Consider the following 25,122-nt stretch of genomic DNA (forward strand, 5'->3'; position numbering starts at 1 on the left):
GAACTCGGCAGGCAGTCCGTCCATCCATAATTGTATTACAATATATACCACCTAACCGTGGTATTTTTTTTTCTTTCTTTATACCGTCATAGTGTCATACTAGTTGTTACGAGTATACTACTATCTCTTTATCAACCAGTGTACAGTGCGGTAGTTCACGGCTGTGGCTACCTCTGTGTCGGCAGTCGGCAGGCAGTCCGTCCATCCATAATTGTATTATTATTATAATATATACCACCTAACCGTGGTTTTTTTTCCATTCTTTATACCGTCGTCATAGTGTCATACTAGTTGTTACGAGTATACTACTATCTCTTTATCAACCAGTGTACAGTGCGGTAGTTCACGGCTGTGGCTACCTCTGTGTCGGCAGTCGGCAGGCAGTCCGTCCATCCATAATTGTATTATTATTATAATATATACCACCTAACCGTGGTTTTTTTTCCATTCTTTATACCGTCGTCATAGTGTCATACTAGTTGTTACGAGTATACTACTATCTCTTTATCAACCAGTGTACAGTGCGGTAGTTCACGGCTGTGGCTACCTCTGTGTCGGCAGTCGGCAGGCAGTCCGTCCATCCATAATTGTATTATTATTATAATATATACCACCTAACCGTGGTTTTTTTTCCATTCTTTATACCGTCGTCATAGTGTCATACTAGTTGTTACGAGTATACTACTATCTCTTTATCAACCAGTGTACAGTGCGGTAGTTCACGGCTGTGGCTACCTCTGTGTCGGCAGTCGGCAGGCAGTCCGTCCATCCATAATTGTATTATTATTATAATATATACCACCTAACCGTGGTTTTTTTTTCATTCTTTATACCGTCGTCATAGTGTCATACTAGTTGTTACGAGTATACTACTATCTCTTTATCAACCAGTGTACAGTGCGGTAGTTCACGGCTGTGGCTACCTCTGTGTCGGCAGTCGGCAGGCAGTCCGTCCATCCATAATTGTATTATTATTATAATATATACCACCTAACCGTGGTTTTTTTTCCATTCTTTATACCGTCGTCATAGTGTCATACTAGTTGTTACGAGTATACTACTATCTCTTTATCAACCAGTGTACAGTGCGGTAGTTCACGGCTGTGGCTACCTCTGTGTCGGCAGTCGGCAGGCAGTCCGTCCATCCATAATTGTATTATTATTATAATATATACCACCTAACCGTGGTTTTTTTTCCATTCTTTATACCGTCGTCATAGTGTCATACTAGTTGTTACGAGTATACTACTATCTCTTTATCAACCAGTGTACAGTGCGGTAGTTCACGGCTGTGGCTACCTCTGTGTCGGCAGTCGGCAGGCAGTCCGTCCATCCATAATTGTATTATTATTATAATATATACCACCTAACCGTGGTTTTTTTTCCATTCTTTATACCGTCGTCATAGTGTCATACTAGTTGTTACGAGTATACTACTATCTCTTTATCAACCAGTGTACAGTGCGGTAGTTCACGGCTGTGGCTACCTCTGTGTCGGCAGTCGGCAGGCAGTCCGTCCATCCATAATTGTATTATTATTATAATATATACCACCTAACCGTGGTTTTTTTTCCATTCTTTATACCGTCGTCATAGTGTCATACTAGTTGTTACGAGTATACTACTATCTCTTTATCAACCAGTGTACAGTGCGGTAGTTCACGGCTGTGGCTACCTCTGTGTCGGCAGTCGGCAGGCAGTCCGTCCATCCATAATTGTATTATTATTATAATATATACCACCTAACCGTGGTTTTTTTTCCATTCTTTATACCGTCGTCATAGTGTCATACTAGTTGTTACGAGTATACTACTATCTCTTTATCAACCAGTGTACAGTGCGGTAGTTCACGGCTGTGGCTACCTCTGTGTCGGCAGTCGGCAGGCAGTCCGTCCATCCATAATTGTATTATTATTATAATATATACCACCTAACCGTGGTTTTTTTTCCATTCTTTATACCGTCGTCATAGTGTCATACTAGTTGTTACGAGTATACTACTATCTCTTTATCAACCAGTGTACAGTGCGGTAGTTCACGGCTGTGGCTACCTCTGTGTCGGCAGTCGGCAGGCAGTCCGTCCATCCATAATTGTATTATTATTATAATATATACCACCTAACCGTGGTTTTTTTATACCACCTAACCGTGGCAGTCCGTCCATAATTGTATACTAGTAAACTATCCAATCCATCCATCTCCATTGTTTACCTGAGGTGCCTTTTAGTTCTGCCTATAAAATATGGAGAACAAAAAAGTTGAGGTTCCAAAATTAGGGAAAGATCAAGATCCACTTCCACCTCGTGCTGAAGCTGCTGCCACTAGTCATGGCCGAGACGATGAAATGCCAGCAACGTCGTCTGCCAAGGCCGATGCCCAATGTCATAGTACAGAGCATGTCAAATCCAAAACACCAAATATCAGAAAAAAAAGGACTCCAAAACCTAAAATAAAATTGTCGGAGGAGAAGCGTAAACTTGCCAATATGCCATTTACCACACGGAGTGGCAAGGAACGGCTGAGGCCCTGGCCTATGTTCATGGCTAGTGGTTCAGCTTCACATGAGGATGGAAGCACTCAGCCTCTCGCTAGAAAACTGAAAAGACTCAAGCTGGCAAAAGCACCGCAAAGAACTGTGCGTTCTTTGAAATCCCAAATCCACAAGGAGAGTCCAATTGTGTCGTTTGCGATGCCTGACCTTCCCAACACTGGACGTGAAGAGCATGCGCCTTCCACTATTTGCATGCCCCCTGCAAGTGCTGGAAGGAGCACCCGCAGTCCAGTTCCTGATAGTCAGATTGAAGATGTCAGTGTTGAAGTACACCAGGATGAGGAGGATATGGGTGTTGCTGGCGCTGGGGAGGAAATTGACCAGGAGGATTCTGATGGTGAGGTGGTTTGTTTAAGTCAGGCACCCGGGGAGACACCTGTTGTCCGTGGGAGGAATATGGCCGTTGACATGCCAGGTGAAAATACCAAAAAAATCAGCTCTTCGGTGTGGAGGTATTTCACCAGAAATGCGGACAACAGGTGTCAAGCCGTGTGTTCCCTTTGTCAAGCTGTAATAAGTAGGGGTAAGGACGTTAACCACCTCGGAACATCCTCCCTTATACGTCACCTGCAGCGCATTCATAATAAGTCAGTGACAAGTTCAAAAACTTTGGGTGACAGCGGAAGCAGTCCACTGACCAGTAAATCCCTTCCTCTTGTAACCAAGCTCACGCAAACCACCCCACCAACTCCCTCAGTGTCAATTTCCTCCTTCCCCAGGAATGCCAATAGTCCTGCAGGCCATGTCACTGGCAAGTCTGACGAGTCCTTTCCTGCCTGGGATTCCTCCGATGCATCCTTGCGTGTAACGCCTACTGCTGCTGGCGCTGCTGTTGTTGCCGCTGGGAGTCGATGGTCATCCCAGAGGGGAAGTCGTAAGCCCACTTGTACTACTTCCAGTAAGCAATTGACTGTTCAACAGTCCTTTGCGAGGAAGATGAAATATCACAGCAGTCATCCTACTGCAAAGCGGATAACTGAGTCCTTGACAACTATGTTGGTGTTAGACGTGCGTCCGGTATCCGCCGTTAGTTCACAGGGAACTAGACAATTTATTGAGGCAGTGTGCCCCCGTTACCAAATACCATCTAGGTTCCACTTCTCTAGGCAGGCGATACCGAGAATGTACACGGACGTCAGAAAAAGACTCACCAGTGTCCTAAAAAATGCAGTTGTACCCAATGTCCACTTAACCACGGACATGTGGACAAGTGGAGCAGGGCAGGGTCAGGACTATATGACTGTGACAGCCCACTGGGTAGATGTATGGACTCCCGCCGCAAGAACAGCAGCGGCGGCACCAGTAGCAGCATCTCGCAAACGCCAACTCTTTCCTAGGCAGGCTACGCTTTGTATCACCGCTTTCCAGAATACGCACACAGCTGAAAACCTCTTACGGCAACTGAGGAAGATCATCGCGGAATGGCTTACCCCAATTGGACTCTCCTGTGGATTTGTGGCATCGGACAACGCCAGCAATATTGTGTGTGCATTAAATATGGGCAAATTCCAGCACGTCCCATGTTTTGCACATACCTTGAATTTGGTGGTGCAGAATTTTTTAAAAAACGACAGGGGCGTGCAAGAGATGCTGTCGGTGGCCAGAAAAATTGCGGGACACTTTCGGCGTACAGGCACCACGTACAGAAGACTGGAGCACCACCAAAAACTACTGAACCTGCCCTGCCATCATCTGAAGCAAGAAGTGGTAACGAGGTGGAATTCAACCCTCTATATGCTTCAGAGGTTGGAGGAGCAGCAAAAGGCCATTCAAGCCTATACAATTGAGCACGATATAGGAGATGGAATGCACCTGTCTCAAGTGCAGTGGAGAATGATTTCAACGTTGTGCAAGGTTCTGATGCCCTTTGAACTTGCCACACGTGAAGTCAGTTCAGACACTGCCAGCCTGAGTCAGGTCATTCCCCTCATCAGGCTTTTGCAGAAGAAGCTGGAGGCATTGAAGAAGGAGCTAACACGGAGCGATTCCGCTAGGCATGTGGGACTTGTGGATGCAGCCCTTAATTCGCTTAACAAGGATTCACGGGTGGTCAATCTGTTGAAATCAGAGCACTACATTTTGGCCACCGTGCTCGATCCTAGATTTAAAGCCTACCTTGGATCTCTCTTTCCGGCAGACACAGGTCTGCTGGGGTTGAAAGACCTGCTGGTGACAAAATTGTCAAGTCAAGCGGAACGCGACCTGTCAACATCTCCTCCTTCACATTCTCCCGCAACTGGGGGTGCGAGGAAAAGGCTCAGAATTCCGAGCCCACCCGCTGGCGGTGATGCAGGGCAGTCTGGAGCAACTGCTGATGCTGACATCTGGTCCGGACTGAAGGACCTGACAACGATTACGGACATGTCGTCTACTGTCACTGCATATGATTCTCTCAACATTGATAGAATGGTGGAGGATTATATGAGTGACCGCATCCAAGTAGGCACGTCACACAGTCCGTACTTATACTGGCAGGAAAAAGAGGCAATTTGGAGGCCCTTGCACAAACTGGCTTTATTCTACCTAAGTTGCCCTCCCACAAGTGTGTACTCCGAAAGAGTGTTTAGTGCCGCCGCTCACCTTGTCAGCAATCGGCGTACGAGGTTACATCCAGAAAATGTGGAGAAGATGATGTTCATTAAAATGAATTATAATCAATTCCTCCGCGGAGACATTGACCAGCAGCAATTGCCTCCACAAAGTACACAGGGAGCTGAGATGGTGGATTCCAGTGGGGACGAATTGATAATCTGTGAGGAGGGGGATGTACACGGTGATATATCGGAGGGTGAAGATGAGGTGGACATCTTGCCTCTGTAGAGCCAGTTTGTGCAAGGAGAGATTAATTGCTTCTTTTTTGGGGGGGGTCCAAACCAACCCGTCATATCAGTCACAGTCGTGTGGCAGACCCTGTCACTGAAATGATGGGTTGGTTAAAGTGTGCATGTCCTGTTTTGTTTATACAACATAAGGGTGGGTGGGAGGGCCCAAGGATAATTCCATCTTGCACCTCTTTTTTCTTTTCTTTTTCTTTGCATCATGTGCTGATTGGGGAGGGTTTTTTGGAAGGGACATCCTGCGTGACACTGCAGTGCCACTCCTAGATGGGCCCGGTGTTTGTGTCGGCCACTAGGGTCGCTAATCTTACTCACACAGCTACCTCATTGCGCCTCTTTTTTTCTTTGCGTCATGTGCTGTTTGGGGAGGGTTTTTTGGAAGGGACATCCTGCGTGACACTGCAGTGCCACTCCTAGATGTGCCCGGTGTTTGTGTCGGCCACTAGGGTCGCTAATCTTACTCACACAGTCAGCTACCTCATTGCGCCTCTTTTTTTCTTTGCGTCATGTGCTGTTTGGGGAGGGTTTTTTGGAAGGGCCATCCTGCGTGACACTGCAGTGCCACTCCTAGATGGGCCCGGTGTTTGTGTCGGCCACTAGGGTCGCTAATCTTACTCACACAGCTACCTCATTGCGCCTCTTTTTTTCTTTGCGTCATGTGCTGTTTGGGGAGGGTTTTTTGGAAGGGCCATCCTGCGTGACACTGCAGTGCCACTCCTAGATGGGCCCGGTGTTTGTGTCGGCCACTAGGGTCGCTAATCTTACTCACACAGCTACCTCATTGCGCCTCTTTTTTTCTTTGCGTCATGTGCTGTTTGGGGAGGGTTTTTTGGAAGGGACATCCTGCGTGACACTGCAGTGCCACTCCTAGATGGGCCCGGTGTTTGTGTCGGCCACTAGGGTCGCTTATCTTACTCACACAGCGACCTCGGTGCAAATTTTAGGACTAAAAATAATATTGTGAGGTGTGATGTGTTCAGAATAGGCTGAAAATGAGTGTAAATTATGTTTTTTGAGGTTAATAATATTTTGGGATCAAAATTACCCCCAAATTCTATGATTTAAGCTGTTTTTTAGGGTTTTTTGAAAAAAACACCCGAATCCAAAACACACCCGAATCCGACAAAAATAATTCGGTGAGGTTTTGCCAAAACGCGTTCGAACCCAAAACACGGCCGCGGAACCGAACCCAAAACCAAAACACAAAACCCGAAAAATTTCAGGCGCTCATCTCTACAGTTAACATTATGCCACACAGTGCCTCCAGTTCATATTATGCCACAGTGTAGTGCTCCAGTTAACATTATGCCACACAGTGACTCCAGTTCATATTATGCCACAGTGTAGTGCTCCAGTTAACATTATGTCACACAGTGACTCCAGTTCATAATTCATATTATGCCAAATTGTAGTGCCCCCAGTTCACATTATACCACACAGGGCCTCCAGTTCATATTATGCCACACAGTGCCCACATTGGATATCATGCCACATTGTTGTGCCCCAGATCACATTATGCCACACAATCCCTCCAGTTCACATTATACCCCAATGCCCCCAGTTCACAATGGTGAGCTCCTGCTTACCACACTCCTCTTCTACCTCACCCGCTTTCTTCTTCCTCTTGTGCACTCTGCCACAGATATAATGCACTTAATGCACCTGAGAGATGTCTTACAAAGGGACACTGCATATGAGTATTCCACGGACAAATACAGTTGCTGGACATCTCTACTTGGCACGGCAGCCTGTACATACAGATTTATGACATTTTTTTTGGTAGTCACAAACGATTGTTGAGTATTTGACACATGTAATCGATTGCAATGCTAACCTATATATGGCAAATGTATCTATATCCAACAAGTATAATAAATACCAAGAGTTGTATTCTTATTATTGGATACCCCCTGCTGTAAATTATAAGGCTATTATAAATTGCTACTGACCACTGTATGGAAGCAGGAGGCTAAGTGATTTTATACAGGTTGCAGAGTGAGAAGGTGACTTCTAATATCCGTAACATTGTACAGTCTGCTCTGTGCATTGTTTATTATAACACACAAATGTTACAACAAATATCACACCATCAGTAGTCACCGATTATTAGCGGCCAGATGCAACCAGACATCGCTGATTGGCCAACGTCAGGCGATTCACATTTCTGCGCCAGGTTTTGTCATCTTGTTGATTTGCTCACTGTGTCGGCTGGAGAGGCAGAATGGGGGTGGTCAGACCTTGGTGGTGTATAGTAAGAGGGTCTTTATGTAAATGCTGCAGGTGCTGAAGTGAAAGTGGAGCCAGACACAGTGACTATGACTCTCTGTAGCGCTGTGTCGCAGCTTCTGATTGGCTGTCAGCTCATTGTCCGCAACAGGTGATACTACTTAAATCATTAGGGTCTCTGCTTTATAAGCCACCGTCGTCTATTCAAAATGACATAATTGTTACCATTTGCGTACGTCCTTTTTTTTGTATGTTCCAGTCACAAATGCGTCCACCTATAAATGAGCACCATTTTATTTCCGTGAGTTTCTTGCATGTCTTGTGCATTATAAAACCTGTGAAGCCATTGCATGCTGGCAGGAGAATTTTGGCCAAAGTAAGGCCGTGATATTTATTAGACGGGGAGCTGCGCAGGTTGGCCGCGTTGGTGCTGGCTGATAATGTCAGGTGGCTTTGTCATTACGGGCGCAGTTATCAAGTGTTCACTTTCAGTGGAAATGACAAAGATCTTTCAATAGTGTGTATTTCCATCATAATGAGCTGGAGCTCTGGAGCTCTATTATTTGGCTGAGGGCCGCATCCCTCTGAAGCTGGCCTTTCTCTCGGCTAATCATGGTTGGTGCATAGAGCCATGGCGCACAGCTGGTCAACGGGATTTTGTGGCATCTGATGCTTTTTGTCTGTATGATGTGGCATTTGCGCCCAGTTAGCCAATGCGGCTCTCTGGCTGTGACACAGGAGACTCAGAATTATTTATAGAGTGCTACAGCTACCCGGGGATGTCTCATCTGCTCTGTCAGAGGTTATTATAAATGCTTTAGTGAAAAGCACAGAAATAAGTCGCAACACAAAGCAATGTACAAGATGTTGGTTGTAAAAATTAAGAGCTAGGCTGGGTACACACAGAAAAAAAAAGACAGAAAAAAAAGAAAGAAAATGCAGGTGCACACTCTTAGCACTAAGAAGAATATTAAGCAAAACACTTTTAATAAACTCTGCAATCTGACATTAAGAGTAAAATTGAGGTTCTTAGCTTAATGTTTGGCCAAAAATATGGGCCCAACTACAGGTCACAGCCAGGTGACCTCATCATGTGGGTCCCTAACATTCCTAAGGTTCAAGTCCAGAGCATGGGACCCCCCGAGCACCTCTTATAATATTTAGAATTAGGGTGTGCAGTCCATCCCCCCTCTATATATTCTACACATTATCCCACACAGTACCCCCAATTCACATTATGACATACACTGTCCCCAGTTCATATTATGCCACACTACAGTGCTGCCACCAGTTCATATTATGTATCATTATAATGCCCGCCGGTTCATTTTATACCACACTACAATGAGCGGGTCCAGGTTGAAATGGCCACTATGCACCATCCAACGGTGGAAAACTTATATAACACATGTAACTAACAGGGAAGATGGGCCCCTCTCAGCTCTGGGCCCCATAGCAGCTGCACTCCCTGCACCTATGGCAGTTGCACAGACCCCCTCCAGTAGGGAGTTACATTAAGTGATCTGCTGGAGGGTCTATCAGTGGTGCCTCCAGAACTCATTCAAACCGGATCGGGTGGGTGTAGCACTTCATTTTCATTTCCTTAGGTGTGCAGTTCCTGATGTATATAATGGTAATAACTCATCTCTAGTAATAACCAGACTGATGTAATAAGAAGTTTTCTATAAACCTCTATAAATTAATGTTTTAAAAGCAAACTGTGAAGCATACAGCACAGTAGTTGTGTTTGGAGGACTCACAAATTTCAGGGAGCTTTCCTGGAACCCCGGGAGAGTAGATTAAAGTCACAGTTAAATCACGTCATCATGGCCCAACCAACCAAGTTGCACACTTGGTTGCAATTTGTGTGGGGCATGTCAATTTATTACATCCTTCATGCACCTTCCATCTGGACGTCCCCACTCTTTGTCGGCGGACGTGTAAATGGTAGCCAGTTGTGACTTTATGTGGCCCTTTCACCTTGCCATTTATTAAAGAGTATTATTTATTATGTGCAAACCAGTTTTATTTATTCTTTCTAAGGGGCGTATTTAGCTGATAATTATAATTTTTTGATTGCCGCTGTTTGCAGCAATAAGAAATTCTAGAACACCTGAATGTACTATTAATCACATCCAGGGATAGGGGTTCCTGTGCTGTCTGTTGATCACACATGTACTCCGGCCACTGCCTCTGGCTCATAGGCTAAAGCAGCTAACACCATCTACAGATGGCCTTAGTTGCTGGGGCCGTAACTCCAGAATGCTTCACTGCGGCTGCTGTCGGTAACCGAGGAACTGCGGCAGACATGGAGATAGCTGCTGCTGTCCCTTAAGAGCAATCCTTAATATTTGTGGGTATCCCACCAAAAATTGGTGCTTTGGCGTGATATGCCCCAAATGGGCCCCAAATAGAGCCCAAAGTATCGATCCATACTGTGTGCTACAAACAAATAACAAAATACATGAAAAATTGGAACGTTTGAGAGTCAAAAATATAGCTAAAAAACTTTTTGAGGCAGACTACAAGGCAAAAGTAGAATAAAAAAAATGAATACGATCTACTGATAGTGAATGTAGGAACCCGAGAGGTCCAGGTAACATTGCAATCAGCAGGTGAAAGTGTAATTCTTATTAGCGCTTAATATCCGGTCTCGGGAGCTAATGTGCAGTGCGGTGCAACATCCGTCTCTTACAGGTCTCGTGCCAGGGTGCAAGGAAATGCTAAGACTGACAATTTAAATTATGCAAATTAACTCTAATGACCTCATTTAGAATTCATGGCAGCAATATGGCGCTCCTGTATATGTTATTTCTATGTAAATGAGTCACTTCTCTCAATCATTTTTGCCACCCAGACAAGTTGTTACAGTATGTGTAGGGCCATTCTGAAGACGTATAGCGCCGTACGCTTTTTACCGCCAGCATCCGCCGTATGCGCCTTTGCGGGTCAAATTTGTACTATAAATGTGAAATTTGTACTATAAATAAAATAAAGATAATTATAATTGCTTACTAATACACGATGCTGACATCCAGGTCCAGTGCCGGCAGAGGGTGTGACTGTGTGACACACAGATAAGTGTATGTAGATATTTCCGGGGATGAGAAATGACTGCAGCACACACTTCACAAGACACTTACAGGAATACTAAAACATACTGAACTGTAACATTTACAGCTCTATGCATCAAAAGGCGCTATAAGGGTAATTCAGGAAATGCTGGCCTGCAGCACAAATGTCATTTTTTGTGACGCCAGTTGCCTGTTTTTCTGCAAATGCTTTTATGTATATGGGAAGCAAACAGATTAACACATGAAACTGGTGACGTCTACGAGGGGTGAAGGAGAGGGAACATCTGCTAAGTGCTTAGCGATACATACCCAGCAGAACCGGCTCCCAAATGAAGGGTGCAGTGACGTGATGGGGGGGTGCGGGGGGGGGGGGGGGTGACAATAATGTTGTGCCTAGGGGTGACCTGATCTATGAATGCACCCCTAGCTACCACATTGCATGGCCAGTGTTATGCATATGTTCATGCGTGACCCAGATCGCCAATTTCCGCACTTGCAAACTTGAATATTAATCATTGAAAGAAATGCTGCATCAGAGAAAGGAAAGGATTTTTTTTATGTATTGTCTTCTGTTATTGTCGTTCTGCCATGGCAATTCAGAATATACACATTTAAAGGTTCTATTCATTATTTTTAGCAATTCCCCACACAAATGAAGTATTTGACTGACAACAGGTTGCGCACCGAGCAGGGGCAGTATAAGAGAGGTCAGGGCCAATGTGCAGGGCCCGGTCCTCTCTGCAAGCACTATAGACTCTGGGTTTGTACCATGCAGATCTCAGGGAACGTAGTGCCCCCATTATGTTCCCGGAGAATCCTCTACTGCTGGTGCCCCCATTATGTTCCCGGAGACTCCTCTACTGCTATTGCCCTCATTATGTCCTCAGAGACCCCTCTACTGCTGGTGCCCGCATTATGTTACCCGGAGACTCCTCTACCGCTGGTGCCCGTATTATGTTCCCGAAACTCCTCTACTGCTGGTGCCCGCATTTTCTTCCCGGACACTCCCCTACTGCTGGTGCCCGCATTATGTTACCCGGAGACTCCTCTACCGCTGGTGCCCGTATTATGTTCCCGAAACTCCTCTACTGCTGGTGCCCGCATTTTCTTCCCGGACACTCCCCTACTGCTGGTGCCCACATTATGTTCCCAGAGACTCCTCTACTGCTGGTGCCCACATTATGTTACCAGGGACCCCTCTACTGATGATGCCCGCATTATGTTCCCGGAGGCTACTCTACTGCTGGTACCGGCATTATGTTTCCCGGAGACTCCTCTACTGCTGGTACCCACATTATGTTCCTGGAGACTCCTCTACTGCTGGTATTTACATTATGTTCCTGGAGACTCCTCTACTGCTGGTGCCCGCATTATGTTCCCGGAGACTCCCCTACTGCTGGTGCCCGCATTATGTTCCCCCTACTGCTGATACCCACATTATATTCCCAGAGACCCCTCTACTGCTGGTGCCTGCATTATGTTCCTGCTGGAGAGTCCTCTACTGTTGGTGCCCACATTATGTTTCCAGGGACTCCTCTACTGATAATGCACGCATTATGTTCCCGGAGGCTACTCTACTGCTGGTACCGGCATTATGTTTCCCGGAGACTCCTCTACTGCTGGTACCCACATTATGTTCCTGAAGACTCCTCTACTGCTGGTACTCACATTATGTTCCTGCAGACTCCTCTACTGCTGGTGCCCGCATTATGTTCCCGGAGACTCCCCTACTGCTGGTGCCCGCATTATGTTCCCCCTACTGCTGGTACCCACATTATGTTCCCAGAGACCCCTCTACTGCTGGTGCCTGCATTATGTTTCCCGGAGACTCCTCTACTGCTGGTACCCACATTATGTTCCTGAAGACTCCTCTACTGCTGGTACTCACATTATGTTCCTGCAGACTCCTCTACTACTGGTGCCCGCATTATGTTCCCGGAGACTCCCCTACTGCTGGTGCCCGCATTATGTTCCCCCTACTGCTGGTACCCACATTATATTCCCAGAGAACCCTCTACTGCTGGTGCCTGCATTATGTTCCCGGAGACTCCTCTACTGTTTGTGCCCACATTATGTTCTCAGGGACTCCTCTACTGATGATGCCCGCATTATGGGGGTAATTCCGAGTTGATCGCAGCAGGAATTTTTTTAGCAGTTGGGCAAAACCATGTGCACTGCAGGGAAGGCAGTTATAACATGTGCAGAAAGAGTTAGATTTGGGTGGGTTATTTTATTTCTGTGCAGGGTAAATACTGACTGCTTTATTTTTACACTGCAAATTAGATTGCAGATTGAACACACCACACCCAAATCTAACTCTTTCTGCACATGTTATATCTGCCTCCCCTGCAGTGCACATGGTTTTGCCCAATTGCTAAAAAAATCCTGCTGCGTTCAACTTGGAATTACCCCCTATGTTCCCGGAGGCTACTCTAGTGCTGGTACCGGCATTATGTTTCCCGGAGACTCCTCTACTGCTGGTGCCCACATTATGTTCCTGAAGACTCCTCTACTGCTGGTACTCACATTATGTTCCTGCAGACTCCTCTACTGCTGGTGCCCGCATTATGTTCCCGGAGACTCCCCTACTGCTGGTGCCCGCATTATGTTCCCCCTACTGCTGGTACCCACATTATGTTCCCAGAGACCCCTCTACTGCTGGTGCCTGCATTATGTTTCCCGGAGACTCCTCTACTGCTGGTACCCACATTATGTTCCTGAAGACTCCTCTACTGCTGGTACTCACATTATGTTCCTGCAGACTCCTCTACTACTGGTGCCCGCATTATGTTCCCGGAGACTCCCCTATTGCTGGTGCCCGCATTATGTTCCCCCTACTGCTGGTACCCACATTATATTCCCAGAGAACCCTCTACTGCTGGTGCCTGCATTATGTTCCCGGAGACTCCTCTACTGTTTGTGCCCACATTATGTTCTCAGGGACTCCTCTACTGATGATGCCCGCATTATGGGGGTAATTCCGAGTTGATCGCAGCAGGAATTTTTTTAGCAGTTGGGCAAAACCATGTGCACTGCAGGGAAGGCAGTTATAACATGTGCAGAAAGAGTTAGATTTGGGTGGGTTATTTTATTTCTGTGCAGGGTAAATACTGACTGCTTTATTTTTACACTGCAAATTAGATTGCAGATTGAACACACCACACCCAAATCTAACTCTTTCTGCACATGTTATATCTGCCTCCCCTGCAGTGCACATGGTTTTGCCCAATTGCTAAAAAAAATCCTGCTGCGTTCAACTTGGAATTACCCCCTATGTTCCCGGAGGCTACTCTAGTGCTGGTACCGGCATTATGTTTCCCGGAGACTCCTCTACTGCTGGTGCCCACATTATGTTCCTGAAGACTCCTCTACTGCTGGTACTCACATTATGTTCCTGCAGACTCCTCTACTGCTGGTGCCCGCATTATGTTCCCGGAGACTCCCCTACTGCTGGTGCCCGCATTATGTTCCCCCTACTGCTGGTACCCACATTATATTCCCAGAGACCCCTCTACTGCTGGTGCTTGCATTATGTTCCCGGAGACTCCTCTACTGTTGGTGCCCACATTATGTTCCCGGAGCCTCCTCTACTGCTGGTGCCTGCGTTATGTTCCCAGAGACTCCTCTACTGCTTGTACCCACATTATTTTCCCAGAGGCACCTCTAATGCTGGTGCCAGCATTATGTTCCCGGGGACTCCTTTACTGCTGGTGCCGCATTATGTTCTCGGAGACTTCTCTACTGCTGGTGCTCGCATTATGTTCCCAGAGACTCCTCTACTGCTGGTACCGGCATTATGTTTCCCGGAGACTCCTCTACTGCTGGTACTCACATTATGTTCCTGGAGACCCCTTATTGATGATGCACGAATTATGTTCCCGGAGACTCCCCTACTGCTGGTGCGCGCATTATGTTCCCTGAGACGCCTCTACTACTGGTGCCTGCATTATGTTCCCGGAGACTCCTCTAATGCTGGTGCCAGCATTATGTTCCCGGGGACTTCTTTACTGATGATGCCCGCATTATGTTCCCGGAGACTTCTCTACTGCTGGTGCTCGCATTATGTTCCCAGAGACTCCTCTACTGCTGGTGCTCGCATTATGTTCCCAGAGAATCCTCTACTGCTGGTGCCGGCATTATGTTTCCTGGAGACACCTCTACTGCTGGTACTCACATTATGTTCCTGGAGACCCCTCTACTGATGATGCCCGCATTATGTTCCCAGAGACTCCCTTACTGCTGGTGCCCGCATTATGTTCCCTGAGACTCCTCTTCTGCTGGTACCCAAATTATATTCCCAGAGACCCCTCTACTCCTGGTGCCCACATTATGTTCCCATAAACTCTTCTACTGCTGGTGTGTGCATTATGGTGGTCATTCCGAGTTGATTGCAGCCAGCAACTTTTTGCTGCTGCTGCGATCAACTAGTACACGCCTATGGGAGAGTGTATTTTAGCTTAGCAGGTCTGCAATCGCTTGTGCAGCCCTGCTAAGCTAAAAACTTTTCAAGCAGAACAAGACCAGCCCTGCAGCTACTTACCCTGTGCGACGATCTCTGCGATGCTGGAGCCGGCTTTGTCGTCAGACATCCGCCCTCTGTTCTCCTGGACACACCTGCGTTTTCCTTACCACTCCCTGAAAACGGCAGCCTACGGTCCGGATCTGCCCAGGAACGCCTTCTTCTTGTCAATCTTCTTGCGGTCGGCTCTGCGACCGTTTTCTTCGTATGACGCGATGTTACCCGGCGACCCCTGTAGCCGGGCAACATCGCGCTCGCGCATTTCGGCTGCCGCGCATGCGCATTTTGGACCCGTTCGCATTGCAGCGATAAACCGCTGCGTGCGAACGGGTCGGAATGACCCCCTATGTTCCCGGAGACTCCTCTACTGCTGGTGCCCGCATTATGTTCCCGGAGACTCCTCTACTGCTGGTGCCGCATTATGTTCCCTGAGACTCTTCTACTGCTGGTGCCCGCATTATGTTCCCATAAACTCCTCTACTGCTGGTGCCGCATTATGTTCCCTGAGACTCTTCTACTGCTGGTGCCGCATTATGTTCCCTGAGACTCTTCTACTGCTGGTGCCCGCATTATGTTCCCATAAACTCCTCTACTGCTGGTGCCGCATTATGTTCCCTGAGACTCTTCTACTGCTGGTGCCGCATTATGTTCCCTGAGACTCTTCTACTGCTGGTGCCGTGATTATGTTCCCGGAGACTCCTCTACTGCTGGTGCCGCATTATGTTCCCTGAGACTCTTCTACTGCTGGTGCCCGCATTATGTTCCCATAAACTCCTCTACTGCTGGTGCCGCATTATGTTCCCTGAGACTCTTCTACTGCTTGTGCCGCATTATGTTCCCTGAGACTCCCCTACTGCTGGTGCCGCATTATGTTCCCGGAGACTCTTCTATTGCTGGTTCCGCATTATGTTCCCTGAGACTTTTCTACTGCTGGTGCCCGCATTATGTTCCCATAAACTCCTCTACTGCTGGTGCCGCATTATGTTCCCTGAGACTCTTCTACTGCTGGTGCCGCATTATGTTCCCTGAGACTCTTCTACTGCTGGTGCCGCATTATGTTCCCGGAGACTCCTCTACTGCGCTTTCGAAAAACTCAGGGAAAATGGTCGCCACACAATTTTCCCGGAGATTTCAGCTGGCTGACGTGGAACTCTGGAGAGGTAAGTATAACAATATAGGTGCAGGGTATGCAGTGTGGACCACCCTGGACCCAGGTGACCCTCTGCACCCGTTATAGATACACCAATGTGGGCGAGCGTTTGAATATTGCGTCGGTGCCAGGAAAACCGGCAGTCCTGGCACTCCATAGCTCTGCCACCTTTGCTGCCAACTGGCAGCGGCCAAAGTTTACACTACCAGGTTTGACCCAGCAGTGTTACAGTGAATGCGTGAACTGATCCAAATGGTGCGGATAAGCATTAGATTGTGAGCTCTGTTGTACAGAAATTCTAAACACAATATATTAGAATAATGATACAATTAATGGCTCGAGGAGGTTTCGATGTAATTACTGAACACATGTTTTCTGCTCTTACAGCTCCGCATCGCAGTACTGACACAATGAAGTCCCTTCTATGGAGTATTGTTCTGCTCTGCTTAATCTCACACATATTTTGTGACTGCCAGAAGGACTGCGTCGCCTGCAACAAACACTTGTACCAATATGACAACTTCAACACTCTGGTGAGTCCTTCACAGCGTATAGGGTAATGCTGTCTGGGGTTATTACTTGGGATCATTCCAACTGATAAAGATAAAGTGGAGAGAGATAAAGGGGTCTATATACTAAGCCTTGCAGAGAGATAAAGTGGAGCGACATAAAGTACCAACCAATCAGCTCTAACTGTCATTTTTCAAACACAGGCTGCAACGTGGCAGTTAGGAGCTGATTGTCTGGTACTTTATCAGCCTCCAAGCTTGATTAATCTCCCGCACTGAAAGACGCACAGTAAGTGGACTTGTGAGAAGCTAATTCCTCCTTATTTCTTTAATGTTTTGGAGTGACAGTTTTCCAACCTTCTAATGGAGAAGAGCAGAGGTTTAAGTAGATTTGATTTTAGATTAGATTGTCAATGTCGTTCAGCCTTTTAACAAGTGATTATTAGTGGTGATGGGTATGTTATATTAGTATAATGTCATGTATGACAAGCTGACCTCAGGACCTTCCGATACCGGACTTCTGATCTAGGACTATGAAGAATCTTCCCGGGGACTGTACTTAGGTAGAGCAGACATGGCAATCTGGGGCTCCCGAGCTGAGGTCCTGCCATGTCCTGGGACAAGCTGCCCATCTCTGATGCTCAGTGACAGGCCCTCACATGACACTACGTCCATGCTGATTGGTAGAAGACACTGAGGGAAGTGAGACAGTGATAGCAAACCTCTTGTTGGGCCCCCTATCTTGCTGTACTTTCCGTTTGCTTAGTAAATAAGCTAAAGTGTGGGTCTATTGTCAAAGATGAGGTGATACCACAGAAATAATGGTTGGTGTGCCATATATAGCATGCTGAGGGTCTGTTCTCGGGCTGTGTTCCTGGGGTCTGTAACCACCACACAGCATTGTAGGGTGTCAAGTTGATGGTCACTCAAAGTGAGACGCCCCATTTGTGTTGTAAATTAATACTGAGGGGCATATGTGCTAATCCTTTGTAGAGAGATAAAGTAGAGAGAGATAAAGGGGCCCATATATCAACGAGTTTTAGCCATTTAAAACTCTTTGCGTATGATAAATGGTGCTCCAGCCAATCAGCTCCTGCCATTTGAAAAATGACAGTGGGGAGATGATTGGCTGAAGCACCATTTATCATATGCAACAAGTTTTAAATGGCTAAAACCCTTTGATTACTGGGCCCCAAAGTACCAGCCAATCATCGCCTTACTGCCGTGTTACATGCTGTGATCGAAAAACAGCAGGAGCTGATTGGTTGGTACTTTATCACTCACAACTTTATCTGTCTCAAAGGCTTAGTACATCTGCCCCCGAGTGTGAGCGATGATGGGCACTGTCTTTATTACATGTGTTATTGTCATACATTTGAATGTTTTTGTGTACATTGGTAAAAATGCATTTAAAAATGTGCGAGACCCCTCTGAATCGGGTATGTGGGTCCCAAGAGTACAAGTAACTACACAGGGGCATAAATATAATAAAGTGAGAGATTTCAGAGGTGGACAACCTTATTAATAGGGGAAGGGATGGATTAATTATAAAGATAGATTAGATAAATTGGGACCTAATTTAGGCCCACTACAGTACCTATTAATCCTTCTTGTAAAAACTCTCCCATTACAGTAAGAATTCTTATAATAATCTGTTATTGTAAACCAGTCGATTCTACCGTCAGCGCCTCTTAAATCATCTGCGTCAGAAAGCGCTTACTCATTTGTCAGTGTTATAACGTTTATAGTTAGATATATCGCTGCATATGTCTCTGCAAAGTCATACAGACTGCCAGGCTGTGACGGGTGCGAGGGCTTCGACCAGTGCCAACCCCTGGGCTGTCTCAGACATGAAAAACTCACTTTCTTCCCATTAGACATTAATTTCCAGTTTGCTGTAGACAAAAGCAATTAGGTGTGAAAGGGCGCATGCCGTCCCTGGTAATAGTAACTGACAATCTGCATCGCTGCGGGCCGTACCCTCACTGATATCGCACAGCAGCCAGGCAGCTGGTAGAGACTTCCTCAGGCTGCCTTTTGCAATCATTTGACAGAGGCAGCAAGAAATCTGAGTGATCCAAAATGTCATTTACTGATGACCTGATTAGCCATAAATTTAAGTCACAAGCTGGTAACTACTAGACAGCGCAAACAGATTGCCGGAAACACTGACTGTGTAATCTAGCTGCACTGAATGCCGTGGTTTGGACATATCAGAAACTTAGCATTTCACCAGCAAATCCTTTCATTTGAACTTTTTTATTATTATTATTTTTTATATGTATATTATTTTCTACATCCTGCAATTCTCACTCTGTTTGTGAGCACTATACAACCAATTTGTTCTAAAAAACAAACAAAAAAAAACACATTTGTAATGCCATGATTTGCTTGACATTGTAATTAACTGGTTTAGAAATTTGGGTCAGTGAGGCATAGTTAATGAGGGTATACTGGGTTGGTGTTTGCATAAATACTGTGTAATTTTTCATCTTTCATCAGCTAAACACTTGCCATACTGTCGACCTGTGTAAATTAACCATAGTCATACACTTGCAAATCCTGTCTGAATTACCTTGGTGCTACTATCACCTGCATTTCTGCAATTCTCTGTCTCTCATTCAGCCACCACTCAATTTTCCACCCATGTCTACCTCATCCACACTATGTCCAGGCTGACAACACCCCCCAACACTCCTTGTCTACTTCAGCCCCCTGGTACCACCTCTATCCTTCTGTCCTCACACTTGCAGATTAACACCCCAACCATGGCACACCAAATGCACCAGATATCTGCAAAAAATGCTCACATACTGCCGAGCGATATTGGAGGACAGCACGTTCTAAGGCAGACTCCTCCATTACAAACGTATGCTTTCATCCTTCAGTGCTGCCCTTTCCCTCGATAAACAGTCATACTTCAAGAATCTCGTCTCCTCCCAGTGTTCTTTGCCACTCTCAACTCCCTCCTCTACCCACCTCCACCTCGCCTCCCCTTCTCACTCTCTGCTCTTGACTTTGCCACTTATTTCACATCCAAAATTGACTCCATACGTCAAGACATCACATCACACCAGACTATCAGCAACCAGCCATCTCCTTTCCCTTACCACCCATCTCACCAACTCTGACATCTTTCTCTCATGTATCTGGTATGGAAGTCATGGCCCTCATCCGTATCCCCCCCACCCACCCACCACCACCTCCCCACTTGACCCAATCCCCTCCCGTCTCCTCCGCTACCTCTCTCCTTCTGCCTGTTCCTATCTTGCCCACCTCCTCAATCTCTCCCACTCATCAGGCACTGTCCCCTCTGCCTTATGCACTTATCTACCCTATTCTTAAAAACCCACCCTTGATCCATACACCCTCTCCAACTACCGACCCATCTCTCTCCTTCCTTTAGCCTCAAAACTACTTCAGCGCATTATCTACAATCGCCTTACTACCTTTCTTTCCTCACACTCCTTACTTGACCCATTCCAGTCTGGCTATCGTCCTCTCCACTCCACTGAAACTGCCCTCACAAAAGTCTGCAATGACCTCAATACAGCCAAATCTAAGGACCACTACTCTCTGCTTATTCTTCTTGACCTCTCTGCTGCTTTTGACACTGTGGACCACCCTCTCCTTCTGCAAATCCTTCACTCCATCTGCCTGCGTGATTCTGCCCTCTCCTGGCTGTCCTCCTTCCTCTCTGATCGTAGGTATCCTGCAAGGTTCTGTCCTTGGTCCTCTTCTTCTCTCTCTCTATACGTCCTCTTTAGGTGAACTCATTAGCTCTTTTGACTTCCAATATCATCACTATGCTGATGATACTCAAATCTACCTTTCCTCCCCTGACCTCTCCCCTGCTCTCCTCACTCCTATCTCCAACTGTCTCTCTGCTATCTCTTCCTGGATGTCCCAGCGCTTTCTTAAACTAAACATGCCTAAAACCAAGCTGATTATCTTCCCACCCTCCCACACAACCTCACCTCCCACAATTTCATTATCTATTGATGGCACGACTATCTCCTCTAGCCCCCAAGTGCGCTGTCTTGGAGTCATCCTTGACTCCTCCCTCTCCTTCACACCACACATTCAGCATTTCTCATAAAACTGACGTTTTCATCTCAAAAGTATTTCCAGGATCAGATCCTTTTTCACCCAGAATGCTACTAAGACCCTTATCCACTCACTGGTCATCTCCAGACTGGACTACAGTAATCTCCTCCTAACTGGCCTCCCTGACTACTGCCGCTCTTCATTCTAGTCTATCCTCAATGCTGCAGCCCGGCTCATCTTCCTTACCAAATGCACTACATCCACCTCCCCTCTCCTACAAGCCCTTCACTGGCTTCTCTTCCCTTTCAGAATCCAATGGAAACGTCTCACACTCACTTACAAAGCCCTCACCCACTCCTCTCCCACTTACATCTCTGACCTCATCTCCCTTTACAATCCCACCCATCCTTTTCGCTCCGCTAATGCACGCCGACTTTCCTGCCTACTGATTACCACCTCCTACCTCCAAGATTTCTCACATGCTGCTCTCTTTCTCTGGAATTCTCTACCTCTACCCCTCAGACTCTCCCCCTCTCTACAAAACTTAGAATGGGCTCTGAAGATCCACTTCTTTACCAAACACAGCCGTCTCTCATCCTAAGCCTCTGTTCCACGCTCACTGTCTACCCTATCTGTGTCACCCCGGTCTGTCTGCCCCTCCCCTTTAGAATGTAAGCTCTCACGAGCAGGGACCTCTTCCCTTATGTGCTAATCCTTTTCTTACTTTAATAATCTTTGATGGCACCAAATCCCGTGTTTTTTTTGCCACCCTGATACTTATTTTAGTGACGTCTGCTGATGTAGTTATGTTTATTTACCCTGTACTTGTCCTATATTGTCGTCAATTATAAGTCGCTGTTTTCCTGTTTTGTAAGTCACTATTTTTCCTAGTCATTTATGTACTCTGTAATTGGGCGCTGCGGATCCCTTGTGGCGCCATATAAATAAAGGATAATAATAATATATACAGAAACAGCGAACTCGCAAACGGATGATTTTCTGATGTCTGTGCATACGCAGCGATCACATTGCGCGTGCGCAAGCTTACACTATATGATCGCATCCCGGAAAGGATGCGATTACATAGTGATTGACAGGTGACCAGCATTTGGGGGCGGTGACTTGACGTTGGGGGGGAGTGGAGCAGGAAACGCAGGCGCATCATGGCCATTTTCAGGGCGGCTCGATGATGTTGCCTGCATTTCTGCGATAGGAAACATGGCCGCAGTGCGCCTGTATACGCAGCAAGGCAGTACCTTGTTTCGGCAGGCCAACGCAAACTATAATAAATTGCTCCCCTAAAACGGATAAAAAAACTCCATTGTTGTTATGACGATACTTTGATCTATAACCCAGGCGTCCTGACAGGGTTATAACTTAGTATTGACGCTCAAATTCAAATTAGTTCTAAAGTTTGAAAGTTTGCCGTAAAATCTCAAAACTTTAGACTGAACATTGAAAATAAATTCCAGCAATGTTCCACACCGGCATGTGCGGGCCTGGCAGAGCGGTGATGGATAGTATACCCTGTCATAGCTGTAAAGTGATTTCCTGCGCAGACCTTTTCTCAAACGTGAAATGTAAATTGTCACAGGAGCTTGCTGCGACCGGCTCAGCGCACTTCCACAACACGACAGCGTCCGTTGAACATCTGCCTCATCTCTCTGTTGTTTGCCATGTTAAGCAAACACTGTGTAAACGTGGTCGCCTGTAATAGGTTTTTCCTTCTCTCCAAATCCTCGTTTACGATTTTATTTTGTGTGACAGGAAATTAAACTGGATGGATGTTTAGCATCGTGATAAAAACGGGCGCCCTTTCTGATTATTTTATTTTAATTAATGTGCTGGTTTTAATGAAGTGTTTTGCATGAACAGGGAAGCGATGGTGCTGGGCTCAGTGTTAGGTTATATAGTGTTTGTATACTGTAGCTGGCAGCCTATAACTGTTTATACTTTAATGGGACATGTTTTTTATTTTTTTCGGATAAAGGGGGTAATTCAGACCTGATGGCTAGGCTGTGTTTTTGTACAGCCTGCGATCAGGTCTGAACTGCGCATGTGTATGCACCGCAATGCACAGGCGCGGCGGTCTGCAGTGACGGGGAGCGCCAGGCAGCAACGGGATGGTGCAAAAAAAATGATCGCACAGGTGATCGCAAGGTGACTGACAGGAAGAGGCCGTTTGTGGGTGGCAACTGACCGTTTTCAGGGAGTGTCCAGAGAAACGCAGGAGGGACCAGGCGTTTGAAGGGAGGGGGTCTGACGTCAGCTCCGGCCCCGATCATCGCACGGGAAGAGTAAGTCCTGTGCTCTGCAGAGACTGCACAAACTTCTGTTTGTGCAGCTCTCCTGCACATGCCATCGCACCCCTGCACAGCGTTTCCCCCCCCCTCCTGTAGGCGGCAACTATCTGATCGCAGGGATGCAAAAAACGCACCCTAGCTATCAGGTCTGAATTAGGTCCAAAGAGCGTGATTTTTTGAGCTGTGTTGCGCAGGGGATGGGCCTGATCTTGACGTTATGTAGTAACCTCGAGCCCCCGTCACTGTATTTCATTGACAAGCGGGATGGTCCTAAGCGCGTTTCGCATGATGAACACGCTGTATGACAGAGACCACTTCTCGCCATTTGCTACAAAGACTTGTGCAACATCTGTAGTAATGGGATGGGGTTAGGGATAGGGTAGGGAACAAGGGAGGTGTAAAACAATTACCCCGTCTCCTTTTAGTATTCTGATTGTTGGTACGCCGATGTTGGTCATGTGACTACCTGTAGCATGTATCACACCCGTAGTAATATACTCAGTAAGCCAGTTGCCTAATGTATAATCCAGATGGAGAAGTGAGATGTGGCTATACTTTAATATTAGATAGAGATTATGGGCATAGCGTAGATAGCAAAACAGGCAGGAATGAGTGGAAACAAATAAAAACGATCAGGAATAAATAGCGAATTTACGCATTTCAGCGTCCGCCCTGTATCATAGACAAGTCATCATAACCCACATGAATTCGCACCGGCCGTGCGACTCTTCACGGGAGTATATGCGCATAAGTGCTGGTCTACGCAAGCCGTGTTTGCGTGAACCACGTATGCTTACTTCACACACGTTTACGCTACACAAACTGGCGCAGGAACCCGCCTGCATCAGCCTCTAGGTGCTCACTCACGCCAGCATCGTATCAAGCCAATTAAATGACCAGTGTATTTTTTGGACTGTGGCTTGGACCAGTGGCCCTCCGCAGGAAACACAGATCGGGTTCGGAATATACCTGCGACCCTTTCTGCCAGGTGCTGGGGTTAGAAACAAGCAAGGTTTAAACTCTCCAGGAAGGCCGCAGCACATTTTCAAGACCTTTCTGAGGTTGCGTGCACGCAGTGTGCGACGTAGACGTTGGTCGTGCGTGCTGCTCAGAATAAGGCCCTATGCGTCATCTTCATTTCAGTACTCCCCTTATAAATATTAGCAGCAGCTGCATAACTGTAAGTCTGCATGGCAATATGTAGCTGAACAATAATTGTACTTAAAGGGATTGACTTGAATGGAGCCTGGATGGCTTGCCATGGCAACTATTAGTGTAGAGAATCAGCGCTAAGATTCCTTCTCCCTATGTCCGAGCCTCGAGCTAACACGCGAGCCTTCTGTCTGCCCTGCCACCCGTGTGTGGGGTGATACTTATCACTACCGCTATGACGTAAAATATAAAACAGTGCGACACCTATTGCATCATTGGATTAAACAGTTCTAATTTAATACTAAGTGGCAGATTTAATATTCTTGTTATCACTTACTAATATTAAATGGTGCTCCAGCCAAACAGTTCCTAACTGTCATGTGTGAAAAATGGATGGAGCTGAAAGCTGGAGCACCGTTTAAAGGGGGTCATTCCGAGTTGTTCGGTGATACTGATCTGTGTGTCCCTGTTTGAGTGTCGATGTTTATCATGAAGGACTGACAATGAAGACGATATGTCTTATGTAAATCTTGCCTTTATTAAAAGATGAATCTCTGCGGAAGTGTACTCAGCGCTGATTTCCTGTTCTGTATCTGTTACTGTATCCTGTCCTTATAATGTTTACTCTAGATGTTCCGTATTATAACCTTCCTGCACAGTTACCGCACATAATGACATGCTGTCAGCGTATGGCAGAACCGGTATTTACCTGTGTTGTTCAGGCTGACAGGATGACATACAGTATCTGTATTGT

At 46.5% G+C, this 25,122-nt stretch overlaps 1 protein-coding gene across 1 annotated transcript in view; it reads left to right on the top strand.

Annotated features, from left to right (window-relative positions):
* PNOC (prepronociceptin) overlaps positions 1-25,122 on the top strand; it is a 135,201-nt gene that overhangs the window by 54,342 nt on the left and 55,737 nt on the right. Inside the window, exon 2 of the mRNA XM_063915042.1 lies at positions 16,745-16,890. Within this exon, the coding sequence (XP_063771112.1) occupies positions 16,745-16,890 (146 nt within the window). The remainder of the gene's footprint in view (positions 1-16,744; positions 16,891-25,122) is intronic.

The sequence above is a fragment of the Pseudophryne corroboree genome, chromosome 4, assembly GCF_028390025.1.
Source record: "Pseudophryne corroboree isolate aPseCor3 chromosome 4, aPseCor3.hap2, whole genome shotgun sequence".
NCBI lineage: Eukaryota > Metazoa > Chordata > Amphibia > Anura > Myobatrachidae > Pseudophryne > Pseudophryne corroboree.